General features: G+C 37.1%; 1 protein-coding gene across 3 annotated transcripts in view; it reads left to right on the top strand.

Annotated features, from left to right (window-relative positions):
• The window catches only part of ADAMTS19 (ADAM metallopeptidase with thrombospondin type 1 motif 19), a 150,857-nt gene that overhangs the window by 27,347 nt on the left and 103,813 nt on the right, over window positions 1–19,697 (top strand). For 2 of the 3 annotated variants that reach the window (XM_055699674.1, XM_055699673.1), the window contains exons 3-6: window positions 7,712–7,877; window positions 15,178–15,350; window positions 16,272–16,355; window positions 17,421–17,578. In XM_055699674.1, coding sequence (XP_055555649.1) covers window positions 7,712–7,877; window positions 15,178–15,350; window positions 16,272–16,355; window positions 17,421–17,578 — 581 coding nt within the window. The remainder of the gene's footprint in view (window positions 1–7,711; window positions 7,878–15,177; window positions 15,351–16,271; window positions 16,356–17,420; window positions 17,579–19,697) is intronic. The other variant, XM_055699672.1, reaches the window with a different exon arrangement.

The following is a 19,697-nucleotide window of genomic DNA, read 5'->3' as shown; positions in this document are numbered from 1 at the left end:
GGAAAAAAACCCTGATGCTTTTTAAAATAAATGTAAATGAAAGTGGAGTCTAAGTCATGGATATTTGAGTAACACCTTGTCCACCCTTCAATATGTTAGGATCTTAATAAATTATTTTCATATTTTTCATATAGTAATTTTTATTAATGGTCTTGATATATATCATCTTTGAGGTCTCATTTACTGAGATTGGAAAAAGGGAGCTAACTAGTTTTGCTTTTGTATCTTGTCAGCCTTTTTCATACTCTAGAATTTGAACCCTTCTTGCACAGCAAATTACTATTTTTGTGGTTTTTTAACTTGTAAACTTGTAAAGGAGCAAGTTAGAGGAAGAGGAGTTCTGTTTATTGCCACTGCAGTTAAAGTTTATGCATACCATAAAGCTACTGGTACCAGTTCCCTACTGGAGTTTGCTGTACGCTGTCAGCGTGCAAACTACATGTTTGCTCTGGCTCTGTTCTTCTGTTCTCTCTTGTGATCTGTTATGCACTCTTAGAGAAAGTATGCTATACAGAGTGGACCTTTGTTCTGACCCAGTTTAGCTGTTCGTATGTACTTGACACAGATGTGATTGTGTTCTTAATATTGTCAATCTACAATTTTATCAGTGTGCAGGTGATCAGCCAGCCTGGCAATACAGAATGAGGACAACTTTACAAAGTGGAGAAGGGGAGCTTCTGAAAAAATGATGCAGTTTACGTATATTTGTTGAACTATTTCCCCATAAAAAAAACTCTTGAGAAATGAAAAGTGTGGTTTCCAAACAGTAAGGGCACAAATGCTGAAATCTATTTCAGGTACTTTATGTTCAATAAAGCTAACATCTGAAATAACTGGTAAACATCTTGTGAAATATCTCAAACTTGTGTTACAAAATAATTTTTGCATGCAAGGCCTATTAAAGTATCTTTATTGTGGAGGTAGTCAATGATTATTTGTGGTCACTTCTTAAGCAGACTGTGCTTTTTTTAGATATCATCCTGCACTGTGAAGACAGTTTAAAAATCATAGCAAATACTAGAATATTGGCAATTTAAGCAGCACTTATACCAAATACTGCAGTAATTTCTAATAACGCGTTTATAGAGGAGGGAGGCTTAGGCCTAAAAAAGGAAATATTTTATTTGTGGCTAGGAAGCGTGAAATTTGAAATCTAGAGGAAATTGCAAACATCTTAGGGTTTGGCTGGCAGTGAATTAATGGGCAAATGGAAGTTTGAGGGATAACAATCACATGTCCTCTGGGTTGACCTGATGTCTATACTTTCTCTATCCATTGGTCTCCTTTCCTTAATTTTCTTTTTCACAAACTGGATTCCTTTGGAATTGTGTCCTTTCTGTCATCAGCATACATATCACTTTCCACTGTCAACTTCCGAGATTCTTGCTTAATTGAGTAAGATTGTGTGAATAATAGCACCTGTTGAAATGTGTCAGCATATGCAAACCCATCTCAATTTTGCATGCTTCAGTATTCTACTTCAGTTGTATCTAAAAAAAATGAAGAAATCCTTTTGCATGTGCAACATTAGCTTGTTTTGATAAAAGGAGTCATTATCTTAAATAACATGAGAGCAGCATCCTGTAGAGAATTATATTCCTAAAGATTCAGGGTAGTGTGTATCTTAACCAGACTGGAAGCAGAGGAGTTTGGAAGAGTTTAAAAACCATGAACAAAATTGTTTGTACAGATCTTAGATTTGGGGGCCAGTTCCTGAACACATGCTTTTAATTCAGTAGTCTCTGTATAACAGTCTGAATATTTTTCCCCTGTCAGGGCTATAAGTTATGGCATTGTGAATATATGTGTACTTGCTTAGGGTGCAGTCCTACTATTAAAAATCCTGGAAAGAAGTGGATTGAATGCTATGTTGACACTTGAAAGCCAGTCAATGGAGGTAGCACAGACTGCCCACTGTGACTTCTAACTTTGTGCAGTGGAGCAGAGTGAGCAGGTAGATAAAGGAAACCTCTAGAAGTACAATATGTATGCTGTGCAAAGCCTGGAAATGCAGTTCTTTGAAGACCAAAGTTGCTGGCACTTATGAATTGTTTCTTCAGTTTTTAGTAATGAATGAATTTAAAGATGGAAGCTTTAGTGTGTTTGAATAACAAGAACATGTGAAGTTCTTACCCTGTTATTTATGCAGTTTGAGAAGCTGATTGAGCTTGCTTTATTATATGCATTAGCTAAGAGCTGAAGACTTCTATTTTTATTGTATTTCAGCTGAAGCTGGGTTCTAATAGCATTGTTACAATCACGATACTAAATTTAGTCTGGACTTTTAAAATCATGGAGGAAAAACCTTCTTTGGAGTGGAATACCAATATGCAAATTAAAGATTTTGCCTCTTTAGTCAAGAATAAATCTTCAATTCTGGGACATTTTACAAATAGTACAAAGTCTAAGTTTACCTGAATGTGTTTCAAAACGAACTAGTAAACAAGAATTGTCTTTTGCACTGCACATTGAAGAAAATCTTTCATTTTTATACTGCAGATGATGATATTTTGGTGCTGCTGGTTATAAAATGCTTATTAAACTGTGTGTACATTTTCTCCATCTGATGGGGATGCATGTTTCCTGTTGCTACTTGCCTTGGAGAGTATGGCGGGATTGTGAAGAAGTACAGTTTGGTACAACCTGTCTTTGCACACTGTGTGCTTCAGCTTCACAAAGGAGCTTAAGAAACTGCAGGGAAAAGTCTCTTTTCTATGTCTGTTCATTACTGAAATCTGGTCTAAGATGCCTGTTGAATGAAGAGATGAAAGAGTAGTGAGAAAACAGGAAAGGTGCAACATGGCTGGAATTTACTTCAGGTAGGAGTTAGGAAATGTTGAATCTACTGCTTGTTTAGGGGAACACACCACTGTTAGGTATAACTGTGACCATGCTAGCATGCAGCTGGTAGTAATAAGCTGCAGCAAGAGGACAGGTATGTAACTCTGTACATATGGCCTCTGTGGGATGGCACCAGGGACTGCCCTGTGCCGGCCACAGACTCCATCAGACCCACTGCAGGGCACACCTGAGCCCCTTAGCCAAAATGGCAACACACCTGGGAAAAGGAAGGGGTAAAACACTGCCCAGCAGTGTGAGGAATGAGGAAAAAAAGTGAAAGAAACATTGCAGATACCATGGGTAGAGGAGGAGGAGGTGGTGCTCCAGGCACCAGAGCGGGTATCCCAGCTTCAGGCCCTCCATCGTGTCCTTTCCACGGAGGGCCACAGGCCAGAGCAGGTGGACATGCACTGAAGGACACTGCAGGCTGTGGAGAGCCTTGTCTGGGACAGGCTTATCCTGAAGGACCGCAGCCTATGGAGAGGGAGGAAGGGTGAAGTGTTAGGATGAAGGATGAGTAGAGAGAAACTGTTTCGTGCTGACTGTACCCCCCATTCCCCACCTGCCCTGTGCTACTCAGGATCAGTGGGAAGGTGGTGTTTTCATTCCTCTTTTTTCTCACTATCCAAATTAGCAATAAAGTATTTTTTCTGCAAGTCAAATTTTATTTGCCCATAATAGTAATAGCTAATTATCTCACTGTCTTTATTTTGACCCATGAGCTTTTCTTTTTAATCTTATTTTCTCCCCCTGTCCCGCTAGGGAGTAGAAGAGTGGCTGGGTAGGTTCCTGGCAGCAGGCCAAGGCCAACCCATCATAATGGTGAATTCCTTAGTGAATGAAATATTTTGGTTTGACATGTCAAGCTGCAAGATTAGAAACTGCTACTATGTAATCGACCAGTGATAAATTGTAGACCATAAAGACTCATCCTATGAGGCTGGCAAACCGCTTTGTTTAAAAAAAAAAAAAAAGCCCTAATGTTCTGATGTTTCTTTGAATTCTGTGTTATGTTGTCTACTTACTGCATTTCAGTGAAGATCTGTAATGAAAATAACACAATGTAGTAGCAAAATGGTATTTCATAACTGTTTTGTGGTATTTACAATCTCCTTTTTGATACAGTATTATCTGTGCCCCATCTCTTCTCTGGGGTATCGAAATGGAAATGACTTAAGTTTCTGGTGTGTATATTCTTCTGGCATCCTGGGGTTTTTTTTTTTGATAATGATAGCAAAGGAAATACATTTTCTTCTTTTATTATGTCTCAAGAGGAAAGCATATTAATATTTCTTACAATTCTTTCCTGCCTTATTTGTATAAATTCTGCAAGGAACAATATTATGTTCAAAATTTTCATTGTTTCAACTTTGAATGATAATAAGCTGCCACTTTGAACTGGTATGCAAGGAAGGATATGTAAGCATTTAAAGAAATCTTTGCCAATCTTGTATTCTGGCTTATACCCAGTATCTATTAACTATATGCACAGGTGGTCTTCACAGATTTACTTCACTTATACATTTGTATAACTTCTCATGGTAATATAACTCTATTAGAAGCAGTAGACTAACTTCAGGTTATCATACGATACGTGACAGAATGTCAAATCCTTACATATGCTCCAAATAGAAATAAACAAATCACTGTACTTTTAAGAAATAAATGCTGGGCAGTAAAGGTTAGCATGAGTGTTCTAAAATAGAACTTAAAAATAAGATGGCGTAGCAGTTTCTCCTACAATGTCTATTATCAGATGCAGTTGCCCAGAATACTTGGATTTTTTTTTTTATTCTTCATGTTTTTTGTATGATATTTCCAATTAGATGTTAGGGAAAAAAAACAGCTTTCACATTTCAGAAGAATTCACATCTGCCTATTTTTTGTGATTATTGGCATATTTCTGATGTGACCTATTTTTATTTTACATAGGACAGAAGGTTAGTTTTCAGTCAGGGCTAGTGTTTCCCCATGGCTTATTTCTGTTTGTTTCTTTTAAGAAAGTGAAAAGTCTTGGTATGATGTGGATATATGTTGTGGAAAGCTTTCATCTGTGGCAAGGTGGATGTGAGTCGATGTCAGAATGTCTGTACTTAGGCCCATGTAATGTTTTACATGCTCATTTGACCAAGTCTGCCCTGTACTTAAGGTCTCACTCAACTCCATAAAGTAAATAAAATGCAGAGCAAGTAGCCAGTTCATCCTTACTTAGGAGGTATGAGGAACTTTTTGCCAAATGAGGTTGCTCTGGACTTGAACTATACTGAGGTGCATATGTGTTACATTTAAGTTTGTTTTATTTCAGGTAAGAAACTTGAAAATGCAGGTATACATGAATGCAGGGGGAAGAATGGCATGTTGTTATTACCTTCGAATGAGATAAGGCCAGCATCATGGTAGCTTTTTCAGTTGCAGCTGTGAGCAGTGGTTCCTTTTCAGATGAACTGGTTGGAGATGGATCAGTTCCTCAGAACTTCCTTACAGTTGTACCTCAGATGCATACTATTTCTTTACATTTTTTAATCTTTGATTTGCTGTGCCTTTTCATGGCATGGAGGTTTTGCCGTTTGAACTGTCTGAAGCCTTTATTTGGCCCTGGCATCCAGTATCTGAAAACACGTTGAAACTGTGGTGCTTTAATGCAGTTTTCTCTGCTTTCTGTGTTTGGTTTTATGGTACAAGATTGTCCTAACTGCACTTCTAAAGATTATGAAAAAAAATAAGAGCATGGTTGGCAAGGATATGGCTTCATTTTTCATTTTCTACCTGTGAAATTGTCCAAGAGATGGAGAAATAGTCACATTTTTTTCAAAAGCAGTCAAAATTATCACAGAGATTATGTGGTTATCCAGATTTGTCTTAAAATTACCCATTTGAAAAAAAAAATTATATAAAACTAAGGTTAATTTTATGCAATAAACTTTACATCAGTGTTCAGGTCTTTTAACTTCCTACTCAGGAGATTGACAGTAATTTTTGGAGTTCTCTACCAGTGGATTAACCTTCGGTTTATGCAAGGAGCTGAAAGAAAGCATAAAATTTCTGTGGTCCTAGAAGAGTTTCTTGGTATGTCTAGTATGTCTGAAGAACAGCATCTTAAAGCTCTAGTTTCATTTTGCAGCAAAGAGAATGAAGGTGGAAGAAACATAACAAATGTACTATGACTGAATTTTTGTTGCAGGTGGACTAAGGCCTTGGTTTTGTAGGTGGACTGGGGAAATCTGCTGCACCACCTGATGGGGTGCTACTCATGTTCTGTATCCACAGTGTATCAGTGTATTTCATAGGCTAAATAATGATTTAAAAATAAATAAATAAGTTATGTCTGAGGGAACTCAACATTAGACATAAAAATTGAATGAAGAAGTTTGTGTTTTACTGGCATTTGACAAGTAGCTATGCTTTTAAATAAAATGTCGTTTAACATGATGTTAGAAAAGTTAATTGTTATGTAAAAGTACATTATTCAGGATATCCAGAAGTGGTATCTTGCAATACATAAGTAGCTAATCTTCTAAATGTGTTAACATCTAAATCTCATGATGAAGATAAGCTGACCTAAAAAATAAGTGCAAAAAGGAAATGGAACAGCCAAACAAACCCAGCTACTCATATGTTTCTGTACAATGTTAGTGATGACTTTTGAACATCTGTTTAGCATTCTGTAGCTATTGTAGCTGATTAATTAAATGTGAATACATATATTTAATTTTTCAATGTGATTGTGCAGAGAGATTGTGTTGGTTTTTTAATTTTTAAAGTAATACTCACTTATGTTTAAAGGAAATTGTATTTTGTACCACCTGTAAAATTTAACTGTTTTTCCTGCTTGGATTCAACTCTCTTTTTGATGATTTATCCATATGTCAGGCAGGCTATCCAGTGTGATAATGGCATTTACATAATTCCAAAAGAAACGAAATACTTTTATATTTCTCTCCATTCATCCTACATGGAAACATACAGAAGAGCCCTTTGCTTCCTTTAGACAGATGCAACAAGAATAAGAAATTTAACTGTCAGTCTTGCTGATGACATTTTCTAGGAAGAAAAAAACCAACACAAAACCTTGCTGTCTCCAGCTTTACTTTTGATAGGAGCTTATGTGTGTTGGCAGCTTAACAATTTGAGCTGAGTTAGATTTGTATGGTATTTATATAAATACATTTTATAGTTGCTTTTTTTTCAACTTTGGCCACACTTTTACAATATTAGATATGTATCTGGTGTGTTAGCTTTTTATGTATGTTTGTGTGTGTAAATATGTTGGGGTGTGGGGTAATAACCAACTGAATGGCTGTATTAGAATGTTTTTCTGTTCTAGCTGCTGACAGCCAAGGAGGATTGCTGCCTTTTTTAAAAACTTCTTTTTAAAAAAAAAAAAAAATTGAAAAAGTGAAAAGGAGCATCACAAGATGTCTTTTCCAGCTTCATAGGTGTTCAGGATGTATTCTTATGCCCTAAATTGCTCCTGTTATTTCATTAAATACAGTTATCTAAAAATGTGATGATACACTGGGTAATAATAAAACTAGTGTATAGACTTTTCTGTACATGCTGTACCTATTTAAATGACCCCCTGAGTCTCCCAAAGCAAACTTTTAATATTCCATATCTTTTACTGTGCATCTGCTACTGGCATGTAGCCACCCACCCACCCAGATTTAGTTGAAATAAATGAAATTTATTCTATTTCACTTAAGTAGAAAGGCTTGTAAAATATAAATGTAGTCACCTTGCTGGTAAGGTTACTAAAACAAAGGGGTTTCTTAAATAGAGTTTTGTGGGTTGTTTTCTGCTGCAGGACTGTGCACAATTTCATGCTTTATTAAATTCTTATCTTATGTGTTCCTTTTGTTTTCCTTTGCAGATGGGGTTTATACAGATTAATGAGGACTTCATATTTATTGAGCCACTCAATCGTACTTTGGCTGTGACAGGTCATGCACACAGGGTGTACAGACGAAAAAGGTCCATAGAGGAGAAAATTACTGAAAAACCAGCTTCTCAGAATCAGTACTGTGGTGTTGTCACAGGTAATACATAAATCTCACTGCAAAGATCTAATATAGCAGATGTGTTTTTAAGATATCTAGATAGTAGTTAAAAACAGCAACCCTCAACAAAAGCATATGTGCTTGTAGCGGTAACTTATGATGGACTTTGAGGTGACATGCTGAGGCAGTCATTTCACTTTCCAGAAGAGGGAATTGTCCATTGAAGAATAGGCACTGCTTCTTAATGTCCAGTTACATTTGAAAGTGGAAATCTTTAGGTCATGTTTTTTACTTGAACTTAACAATGGCAATATATTTTTTCCCTCTTTGTCTTCATAGTTGCTTATTTACTTATTTACATGCAGTGTTTGTACATATTTTTCTGTTTTAAAACACCAGCACAATTCATCCCAGTTTTGCTTATTACTAAGTCTTGAACTTCCAAGTGAGTCCGGCATTGAATTGAAATGAATTTTTTAACAGTGTTCTTGTTCTATGATTGACACTTGGAAGAACTGTGTGACACAATCCTAGTGCATCTTCCTCAATGGCAGCTAGAAGTTGTTCAAGTAGAAGGGTGTCAATAAAAATTTGGCACATAGTGATGACTTAGTTTTCAATGGCTTTTGTGAAAGATGACATTCTGTTGTTCCTGCTTTATCAGCAGCTCCTCTTCTTCAAAGGATAGAGGAAATGTCAGTCTTTTGACATCATCATGAGCTGAGGGTGTTTTTAACACTATTGTGAGAAATTGTTTTTCCCAGGAAATAAACCAGAATGATGGACATTTATAGGTGATTTTTTGTATGTCTTCTAACCTAGTATAAGTTGAGATACTGACAAAGCAGAAGGAAATAGCAGAGGCACCCTGACATGGCTAGGGAGCTGGATTATATGATGTTTGGGGTGAGGCAGAAGGAACCCAGTTATTTCAAACAGGTAAAGAAAGGTCAAGAAAGGATGCAGCTGCAGTCTTCCAGTGCTTCAGGGGCTGCAGAGAGAAGATGAAGCCAGACTTTCCTTAGAGGTATGCTACGACAGGATGAAAGACAATAGTTGTATCTTGCATTCAAGGAAATTTCAATTTGGCATAAGGAAAAAAAATCTCAGCAAGAAAACTTAGCGTTGGAAGTGATTGCCTAGAGAAGCTGTGCAGTCCGCATCCTCAGACATTTCTGAAACATAGCTGGAAATTGCTCTAAGAGAGCTGATCTTACTTTGATGCTTGCCCTGGCTGGAGCAGGAAGTTGTCCTGGCTGAATTCCTGAGACCCCTTCTAGCCTAAACTTTTCTGTGACTGTGTGTTTCTTCCTGGACACTTATACTACTCCATCTGTTTTATATGGTTACAGACTAAATGCGACAGGTGGTGTTTTGTTGGTTTTTTTTTTCCATTTTGAAAGTACTGTTTTTATAATGACACATCCATCCACAGGTTGAAATCAAAGATGAAATAGCAAAGCAAGGCTCTTCTTGTAGTTGTTAAGACAGACTAAATGAATGACATTTAACTTCCTCCAGCAGGCTTTGTATTTCTTTTCTAGGCATTGTATTACATTGCCACTGCTTATCAAAAAGTGAAATTTTCTGTATTAGCAAAAGTTGTTCGCATGAAGTAAAGCTGGTTATTCTTCCTCATTAGTTATAAGTGAGTTAAGAGCATTCATGCCTGCATGTGTTTGGGAGTAAGAAAAAGAGAGAAAATGAAAAATATGTAAGTTGTATGCACTGAGAAAGGGGAGAGGGGCACCTGATAAATGACTAACCATGATGCGTATGAAAATTAGTAAAGATGTAAACTCTTCTGTAAGGACACTATTTTTCTGTCATGTTCATTACCAGTCATCCTTTCACTTTCTCTTATGCTCTAAAATGGGAAAGCCGGCTTATTCTGTTCTAATAACCTTATGCCCAAGGCTCTGACTTGGCGTAAGTAGTCTGTCAACAGAGATTCAAATATTTGCTTGAATTAAGTTTCAGTATCTCTACTACCAGCCTGAAATTTCAAAATAACTCAAGCTGTGCATAACTGATTAGCATCCGCTGGCATAATCTTATTGCAAGGGGGGCATACATATCTGCAGTTTCCAACTGATGCTGTTGTACTAGTAAGACCATTCTCTCACCCTGCTGCTATAGGTTATTTTACTAAGTGGGGCTGCAGTAAGTTACATGCATAAAAACTCTGTCTGTGCTAGGACCAATTTTCAGGTGTGACATGAAGTCCACTAATATCATCAAAACATCCATGGTACGGGTATAGCCTTAAAGGTGGGCTGAAGGAACAAAAATAAGCCTTTACAGCAATATTTGAGAATTTTAAGTCAAGACCTAAACTAATTAGATCAATGAAACAAAGATAAAACAGATGAATATATGGGGCACTCTTGATACTCTCAGGTTATAAACAACTGCCTTTGGTAGGGTTGTAGATGTTTGACACAGAAACTATTAATAATTTTGCCAATATGGCAACTTCTCAGCAATATGGACCTATCTTACAACAGAATCTCTTGCCTCTACAGTACATGTGTATCAGAATGGGTGCTCTGGGATAGGTATTTATGCTGCTGGCTTTGAGCCAAATTGATCTCAAGGACTGGCTACCTATCAAGCAAATGTGTATTGCCAGTGATGAATTGTAATTATTGGAAGGAATGAATGTGCTGGAGGTGTTGAAGGATCACTATTGGAAACTTTAGTTCTGCATGAAAAGCTATTGAGGCAATCAAAGAAGGTATTGTTTGTTGTCCTTACTGTTGTGGGCTGGACTGAAAGATGCTACACAGCCAAACTTGTTTGGAGAGAACAAAGAACTTGTTTTTGTGAATGAGGTGGATTTTTCTTATTAATTAAGGGAGAGAGGAAATTGTACCAACAGAAGCAAATGCTTTCTGGTTTTGTGAGAATGTCTGTCTGTATCCTTTTGTTGAATGTGTGTGTGATTAATTTAAGTGAGCCAGTTGCACATATGCAGACTGCACACTCCACACATTACTTTAGCACATGGCCCCTGAAACCTTTAAAAGCAACCAGTTCACAAGTGTGTTACAGAGAAAGTGCGAGAGAAGCAGTTGCTTTTAGAGCAAAGAGCCATGTTGGAAAACCAAGCTCTTTTCCTTCTACCTAATCTGAAGCATTTGTTCCAGGCTTAAGCTGTTTGTATAGTGAACCTAACTCATGGTAAACGCATGGGGCAACTGGTGGTGGTGGTAATAGTCTTCTCAAATGCTCATTCCCTTTCACACGGACTAGTAAGCAAGAGCTCTTATCCAGGATATGGTCAATCTGAATTTTTAATCCCTTCTGTATTTGGGAGACTGAAAAATCTCTTCTACTTCTCAGTTCTGGTGGTAAATTATATACTGTTTTGGGTTATGAGCAGATTGTACTTCTCTTAGAGGGATCCCATTTTGCAGGAAAAAGCCTGCTAGCTTTACTGGATCAAAAGCAGTGTGACTTTATGTGCAATAGACGGGGGAGTCAGCTGGGAGGGAGCTGTTTTGGTTCTTGCTATACACCCTGTTTGCTTGTGATAACCACGAAATAAAATGAATAAACCATCTTGGTCATAGGTCTAGATCTATGCGTTTGCACTAGATGAAATTGGTGGTGCTTGAGGTTTCCATACCTTGAGTCATAAACAAGTTGTCACTCCATATTAAGACATACAAATCCCTATCAAAATACAGTGAAGGTCTAAATCATGGCTTTCTAAGCTCCCAAATATCCCCTACCTACCCAGAATACTGCAATTTCTGTATGGGTAGGGTACCCATTTTCTTTTCCCGGGGAAAAGAAAGCCTAGGGAGTGATAGTGACCGCTCTGTAGTCTGGGCCTCATGGATGTACTCATGGAATGCTTTTGTGCCTAAGGACTTACAAGTGTCCCAGGGTCCTGTAGTCATAGCCTGTTCTTAATGTTGGCTCAGGTACTTTATCCAACCTGTGGTAATAGTAGCTGGATTTTCAGCTTGTGTAGTTTTTTTGGGGGGGATTTTTATTGTTTTGTTAACACTTGTTGTTTTCTCGTAATTGCTTATTGAATGTCAGATGTGCTTACTGCAGTATTTCTAGCCTTCTTGCTGGAGTACTGGAGTATTACTAACTTTTGTATTTTCTATAGCTGCACAAAACATTGAAGTCTTATTGCACAGAACCCTCCTGTAGCCTTTATTTTTTATTTTGCCAATGTAATTAAATTTTTAAGATTACTTTATGCATTTTTGATCCCAAGAAGCAGTTTTTTAAGTTAATCTGACTTTTATGTTGTTACCACATGCATTATCGATGTAAGTATGGGGGGGTTGGGGTTTGCAGGAGTTATTATCTCTTACATACTGTACAGTCAATAATGAGCACTTCTTTGTAATTTTTACTTATTTATGTCTATGTAAAGAAACAAGCGGGTTTGCCTAAAGCCTGTTTTGCCTGTTATCTGGGAGTGATCATGGCAGTTGTTTGAATACAACTGGTACCAAAATTACTAATTACATTTATTTAAAGGTCTTGGGGAAGAGCTAAAATTTTCAGATAAAGGAGATACCATGTGACTGGGAATTCTACCAGCAATTTGGAAAAGGTTGGCTGGCCATGAACAGATTGTCCTTTGATTTGTTAACCTGGCAGATATCTGAGGCAAATAATGGGCACTGCCCCTTGCAGCCAGCTTGTCTACAGGGCCATGCAATCTTCTCACCCACTACAATCCTGGAAGACAGAGGTTTCAACAGTTTATGGGACTGCTGTGACCTTAGTATTTAGCACAGTGCTGTGTTTTATTGTGGGCTGCTTACTGTCAATTCTGAATAGAAATGCACCGCTAGCTAAAACAGAGGTGTGTTAGCAGACTTCTCTGAACAGCCATGCTAATATGAACTTTAAAGTTTTCAAGCACTAGCTGCTGTGTTTTACAAAGAAGTGAACAATGAATAAACTGTGTTGCTGGAAACTGCACGGTAATCAATCACTCCTTTTAGGAGGAAGGCATATTGACCAGATGGCTCCTGAGAGATCTTTTTAACCCAAATGAGTTTACTGTTTAAACTTAGATCTATAGCCTACTCTTGCAGCATTAGATGCTTATATGGTAAGTCATAGTTGTATAGCTTATAGGGTGTGGGGGGGTTTGGCACAGATGCTGACACTGAGGTTTCATTAAAGATTTTTCTCAAAAGAGTGATGAAAACACACATAATGTTTTCTAAAGTAGGCTGTAGATCCACAGTTAGCAAGCACAAGTATAGCTAGAGGCTAGCTGTATGTATAAAGCTAAGCAAGTGTCTGAAGGATCAAATTGAGAGAGATTATAATTAATTTTAGATAGCATATGAAATTATAAGCTGTTTCTACTTCTAAGCAATCAAACACCAAGAATTTCTTTCTGGAGAATACATACCTCTTTTTCTTTTGGTAAATTTGTATGCTTATCAGTGTTAGTAAGTCTTACATTGTCACCAGTTGTACAGGAATCAGTAAGCCCTTCTAAAAATGTAGTGGGATGGACTAAATCACTCAGTATACATATATATATATATATATATATGTATATATGTAAATAAAAATGACTACAAAAAAAGATAGACGGCCTTTTTAAAGCATGAATACTTTATATTTTCTACATTAATAGGTGTATATATACATTATATTTACATTAAATCTATGTTACACATCCATTTATATCAAATCACGGATCCTTCTTCCACTGGTGTTTTATATTTCCAAGTTAATTTGTGATTTCAGTGACTTCTAAGGCATATTTTTAACACTTCCCTTAAGAGTGACTTATTTTTTGGAGAGTAGTCATCTGTTATAAAATGAAATACAGGAACTTTCCTATTGGAGGTGAGACTGATTAATTGCAAAACATTTCCTCTAAATTTCTTAATATTTGATTGTTTCCAGAACATGTGTTTATAATTGTCATTTCAAGCATTAATTTTGTTGTAAACAGAGTGCCCAATATTCCATTGTGGAAGCTGGAAAAAATTTCACTTTATTTCAGTGACTTCAATGAGATCAGTCCCAGAAGTTTTATACCCTCTCAAGGGGATCTAACAGAATTTGGCTATTACAACAGGGAGTTTAATTTTAAATTTTGTTTTAAACTGAATTATTTTAAATATCATTGCTAACTGCTGTATGCATATCTGACCGCCTTCTGGCTTAAACTGGGTTTGTGTAATTAGTTTTTCTTTTCCATATGTACCGTAATAATAATGAGGATTTAGTTGTGTTTTTTGGAGGGAAAACTTAAAATTAACAAGAGCAGTAACCTCTAGCTTACCATAAATATAACATGTTTTCGATTTGGGGCTTTCTGTAGGTTTAGAAGCCCCTTTCCAGGGTTTGGTGGTGGTGTTTTACTTTAGCTGCTTATAGTGACAGCAGCACTGACTTTGAAGTCATGTTAGTAAAAGTTCACTTTTTTTGTTTCTGAGAAACCTATATGCTACAAATCATTCTCTGTCATTCATCTGAAAGATTCTTTCAGCTTTGCAAATCACTGAACTGTTCCATGTATTTGCTTAATATTGAATTTATAGAAAACCTATATTTGTCATCTTTTATGCTAAGATATAATTACATCAAGATGTTTTCTCTGTGATTTATCAAGATGGGCAGGTAACAATTCTGCAGTCTCAGTAAGACTATTTTTCTGTCAAGCCTAACATGAATTTAGTTTTCTCCCACTGCAGGAGGGGGCCTGGGGAAGCAGGACCACAAGTAACAATCAGTTAGTAGTGAGTTTATAATCTGCGAGGTTAGATTAAATTGCTTTTCATTCCAACACACTGATCTACGCATATTTTTTGCATTTATGGCAGCTGCTCCTCCCAGAAGGAAAAAAAGATGTGGCTATTACAGTAGCTAGCGATGGCAACTGCACTGCATCATTACATGTTTCATCAAAATATCGGATAGACCAGCGTGATCTCACAGGCTTGTGTGTATATAATCATGCTATTAGGCTAATTAAAGTGGCATTTGCTTGCATCAAGCTGTGTCCCGTCTCTCAATCACGGCATCCCACAATCAAAACTACGAGGCACATACTTCTATAAATATGTCAGGTGAAAGGACACAAAAAATCTGACTAACTGTACTTGTGAAGCTGGGTAAGATTCTCATTTTCTTGGTGTGAACTGACATTTATGTGTAATACAGGCCTTCCAGTCTGAGCCTTAGCATTGGCAATGCTAAATAATCATGTGTTATAGTTCATAGCTATTACATTCCACATAATCAGAGTTATACCGTAATCACAGGTAACAAATCCTAGAAGTACTGTAAGGGTAGTTTCAAGGATGAGTTTGCCAAGCAATGTTTTATGTTACAGATAAAAGAAAATCCAAGAATCAGAAAGTATCAGAAGGTGGAAGAGGAAAACGATACTCTTACAAGTTACCTCAGGAGTACAATGTAGAAACTGTTGTGGTGGCAGATCCAGCTATGGTTTTGTATCATGGAACAGATGCTGCCAGAAGATTTATTCTAACCATCTTAAACATGGTAGGAAATTAAAATTAATGTTGGTGTTTTTCCAACAATGCATGGACAGCGGGCTGATTTCATTGCTCCTTGTAATTATTCTGACTGAACACCTGTGAGCGACAGTCAGTACATGACCATCAGCAGGCTGTCAAAACTTACTCCATTTTGCAGCATAAAACCATGGTGCTGCAGGCTTGTGTGTACTGTCTTATATCTTTAGGGAAGCCAGAAAGTGACTGCTGGTCAAGAGAATTTTTTTGGTTAGAAGCTCATGATGCTGTTGGGAAGGCTGGGGTATTGGATGATTTCTCATGATATACACTTGTTATGAAGAGATAACATTGTTGTTGAGAAGGATTGTGTGATCATTACTGGCCAAAAAAACACAAAGGGTAATGCACTTGGACTATTATGTCACCTCCCAGCTCTTTCTAGGGCTGTAGTGCACTCATTTGGTGCATAAAGCAGTGAAAACTAGCATTTGTAACATACAAGGAAAGATTGTTCTAGAGAAGGAGCATAAGCTGAAAAATAAATAAAAACTTTTAACTGTTCTGAATAGTAGGAAGAATTATTGCCATGTCATGTCTCAGACCACTTGAACTACAATGCTGATTTAACAGCACAGGAATTTTCATGGGAATAGTGTTATATGCATGTGTAAGTATTTGGAGCAACAAGACTACAGTTTATAAAGCAGTCATGGCCATTGAAGGGAAAAGGTCTTTCTTGTGCTCCCAGAATGGATACTGCCTAAGCTCTGTTTTCATTTTAGAAGACCAACAAAATTACATTATCTTAACGTTCGATTCAAATTATGGAGATTTGGAGCACTCACAGTAAGAATATGAGAAACTTCTGAGGTTCTTTGTGTTTCTGTTGGTTTTAGTCTACAGTGCAATACAAGCAGGTATTTTTATTGACTGTTTTTTATCTTAGGTTTTTAACCTTTTCCAGCACAAGAGCCTTGGACTACAAGTAAATCTTCGGGTAACTAAGCTTGTACTGCTTCATGAGACTCCAGTAAGTATCTATTATCTTTGTCTTCACCTGTACAGGGTTATGCTACTTAGCTTGTTGCTCCACGAAGACTTGCAATATTCACCGACTTTAATGGCTGATCGATATTCTCTTAGCTTTTGTGCATTATTTAATTTACACTGCTTGGCAGCCCCAATAAAGTTTAAGCTACTCCTAATTTATGTGCTGCATGTCTGAGTTTATTCTGTGCTTGAAGCTGGAAGTCAATCAAACAAAGTTTCCTTGTGGAAATCAGCTCGTTCTTAACAAAATCTGCTTATGCACTGCTTCTTGTGTATTCATATAGCTTAATACAAAAATAATCTGCCTTAAACCCAGAGGACAGTAGAAGAACTGATGTTCTTTCTCAGACAATCCCTAGACAAACAAAAGGTGCCATGATGTACCACTACTCTTGCATTGCACATTTGAGGCATTATCTCAAATCTGTTCCCCTTTCTGAAGAAAGTCAAGTCAGCTGATAACCTTGATTGAGACTTTCTATTAACCTATGGTTTGTGTATCCTATTTCGGAACAATGTCAAGTTGATTTCTTGTGTGTGTGGGTTTTTTTTCTACAAAGTATTATGGAAATCATGTCATTCTTTAGTTAGTTCATAAGAAAAGGGATTCCTTTACCCATTTTCTATTTTTAAAATACTGTTTTTCCAGTGAATAAAAAAGTATTTCTTTCTTCAGTGTCCTCTCAGCAGGTGGGGAAGTCTCATTTCATGTTAAAGTTCTTCACATCGTTAATCTTTTCTTCACTATGGATAGTGAAAGAACAGCAGATAAATGAGACTAGTTCAGGTGAACAGATTGCTGTATGTCTCTGTCCACTGTCTTCACCTGTATTTTTAACAAAAGAAAAAGATGGTCTCCGCTCCTGAAATTCAAGTCATTCTGCCGAAAATATATTATGCCATAAAAAGAAGGATATTTTTATTAACTCAGTGAAAAAATGTTCTTAATTCTATTTAAAGAATGATAATTTTAATAAAAATAATCGTGTGGGTTTGTGGGGGTTTTTTTTGTTTGTTTGTTTGTTTTTTGGGGTTTTTTTTGCAGGCAGATATGTATATTGGACATCATGGGGAAAAAATGCTGGAAAGCTTTTGTAAATGGCAACATGAAGAATTTGGCAAGAAGAACGATATACACTTAGAAATGTCAACAAGCTGGGGAGAAGACATGTCTTCAGTTGATGCAGCCATACTGATCACAAGGTAAAATACTGAAAGATGAGCATTAAAAAATAGGCAGTGACCTAACATGAACATAGATCAAAGGAACTGATAGATGACCAACACAGGATTTAGTTTTGCGATGAAGAAGAGTGCAACTTGAGACTTCTTTCCAGAACTCAAAGGTAGTAATATGGTGGCAGGTAAAGATGGTTCAGAAAGCAGTATTTCCCAGATGTTTACCATCTGAAATGACAAACAGGTCACTTTCTTGTTTCTTCTTTGGCTATATAGCTAAGGCTATAGGTTGGATGCCTCTCTCCATATGCCTTCATTTAAAAGGCAGCACACATGGAACTGTGTATACTTTTCATTCAAAGCACAAAAGCATATTTAGACCATTCAGAGCTTGTTTGGCATGACATGAGGCACATTGTTGAGATACTAGCCCTAGATCCATTAGAGAGATATATATTTCATTGTGTGCTGAGTTACAGCATATGCACAGAATGCGCTATGCAGAGCAGAGGTGTGATCCCAGATCTGCAGTTCCTTATAACTCTTAAGTATCAGGCATTTCACACATTCAGAAGGAAGTATGCCTCCAGCTCACCTCTTTCATCCCAAGCAGATGCTCTCTGATTTAGGTTGTAAAGTGGTGCACAGGTGGGATGCATCTTTATGTTCAGGCAGTGAAGAGCCATTATTCAAAGAAGAGGACAGAAGGATAGTTTGGCTGGTCTGGAATTGGATTTAGTGCCATTTTCAAGGTGGACTTGGACTGGATGACTTTCAGAGTTTCCTTCCAAATAAAATTACTGTGATTTGATATATTAGAATACTGTTGTGCTGTCCCATGCTAGCTGGTGACATGGTGTCCTAAAAATATGTAATCTTTAAACTTACGTGTAGCCTTATACCATTTATTCAGGGCAATCTCAGTAGGAGCTATATGCATTTTTTAAAATTAGTTTACATTCTGATTACTCCAATATCTATAATGTATTTCAATTTTCTGAAGCAAAAAGATGTTTCCCTAAATTCCCCTGTTCTGGAGAGTCAGTCACATACTGGAAGCAGGAAATGAAGAAATCAATATTGTGGTGACAGCTTTGTTAATACTTTGCTGTTTATTCCTTTACCTTTTCTTAGAAATGCACACATTAATCTCTTCTTACTCTGTGCTTTCTTCCTCTTATTTTTTGTTTCTGTTTTGCAGATTGTTGCATCTTTGAGGGGGCAGATTAATTTTTGGTACACATGTTTACATTTGCTAAGCAGCAGTCCTTCACACAGGCTTCTCTGAACTACTGTGGAAAACATGAGAAGTAATGTTGTCCGTAACAAATTTCCATTAGTTCATCAAAAAACATATTTGGGATGACAGACTAGAAAGAAATTTTTCAGATGAAGACCCAAAACTCATTTTGATAGCAGTGAGTGGTTTGGTGGGAGAAGAGTCTAGATGAAGGAAAGATGTGAGTAGTAGGAAGGCATGAACTTGTACCAAGGCATAAAGGATGGCTGAGTATCATACGTGGCTATGGGTTGATAAGCATAGCTAAAGGGGAATAGACCTTCTTATGTCTAGTTGTACTTTGTGACTGTCTAAGGATAATTGAGCAATTGCATACTGTTTGGTTGCTACAAATGTGGTGTTGTTGAGTGACTTCTTGTCTATTCCCTGGCACTCCTATTTGAGACAGTGGAGACAGTATCTGCAGGAGCAGCTTGAGGGAGTGTTGAACCTTCAAGCCTGCATCTGCCAGGGGAGTGAGTCTAGGGCTACATTCTTTAGCTTGTGAGGTGTATCTTACAAGTAGTGAGATGCTGTGAAATAAAGTGGGTAACACCTCTTTCCTCTCACTTCTTCATCTTCACCTTAACCACCCTTTATGGGAAAAGGCAGAAGAGTTCTGAACTGGTGCAGATGAGTTTAAGTTAAGCATTAGTTAAGCATCTAGAGGTAGTGGTCCGGAAATGTTTTTAGCAGCCAGTATGTTTGACCACAGAGCTTTTTGAATTTCATGCAGCATTTCTAAATGGCAAAAAATCTTTCGGAAAGTCTAATCATGTGTTAAGGCATGCTTTTTTGATGTGGTTTGTAGTAGTGATATCCTTATTTCATAGAATCAGAGTGGTTTGGGTTGGAAGAGACCTT

This window comes from Falco cherrug, chromosome Z, assembly GCF_023634085.1.
Source record: "Falco cherrug isolate bFalChe1 chromosome Z, bFalChe1.pri, whole genome shotgun sequence".
Classification (NCBI taxonomy): domain Eukaryota; kingdom Metazoa; phylum Chordata; class Aves; order Falconiformes; family Falconidae; genus Falco; species Falco cherrug.
This window is presented reverse-complemented; position numbering and strand designations above follow the sequence as displayed.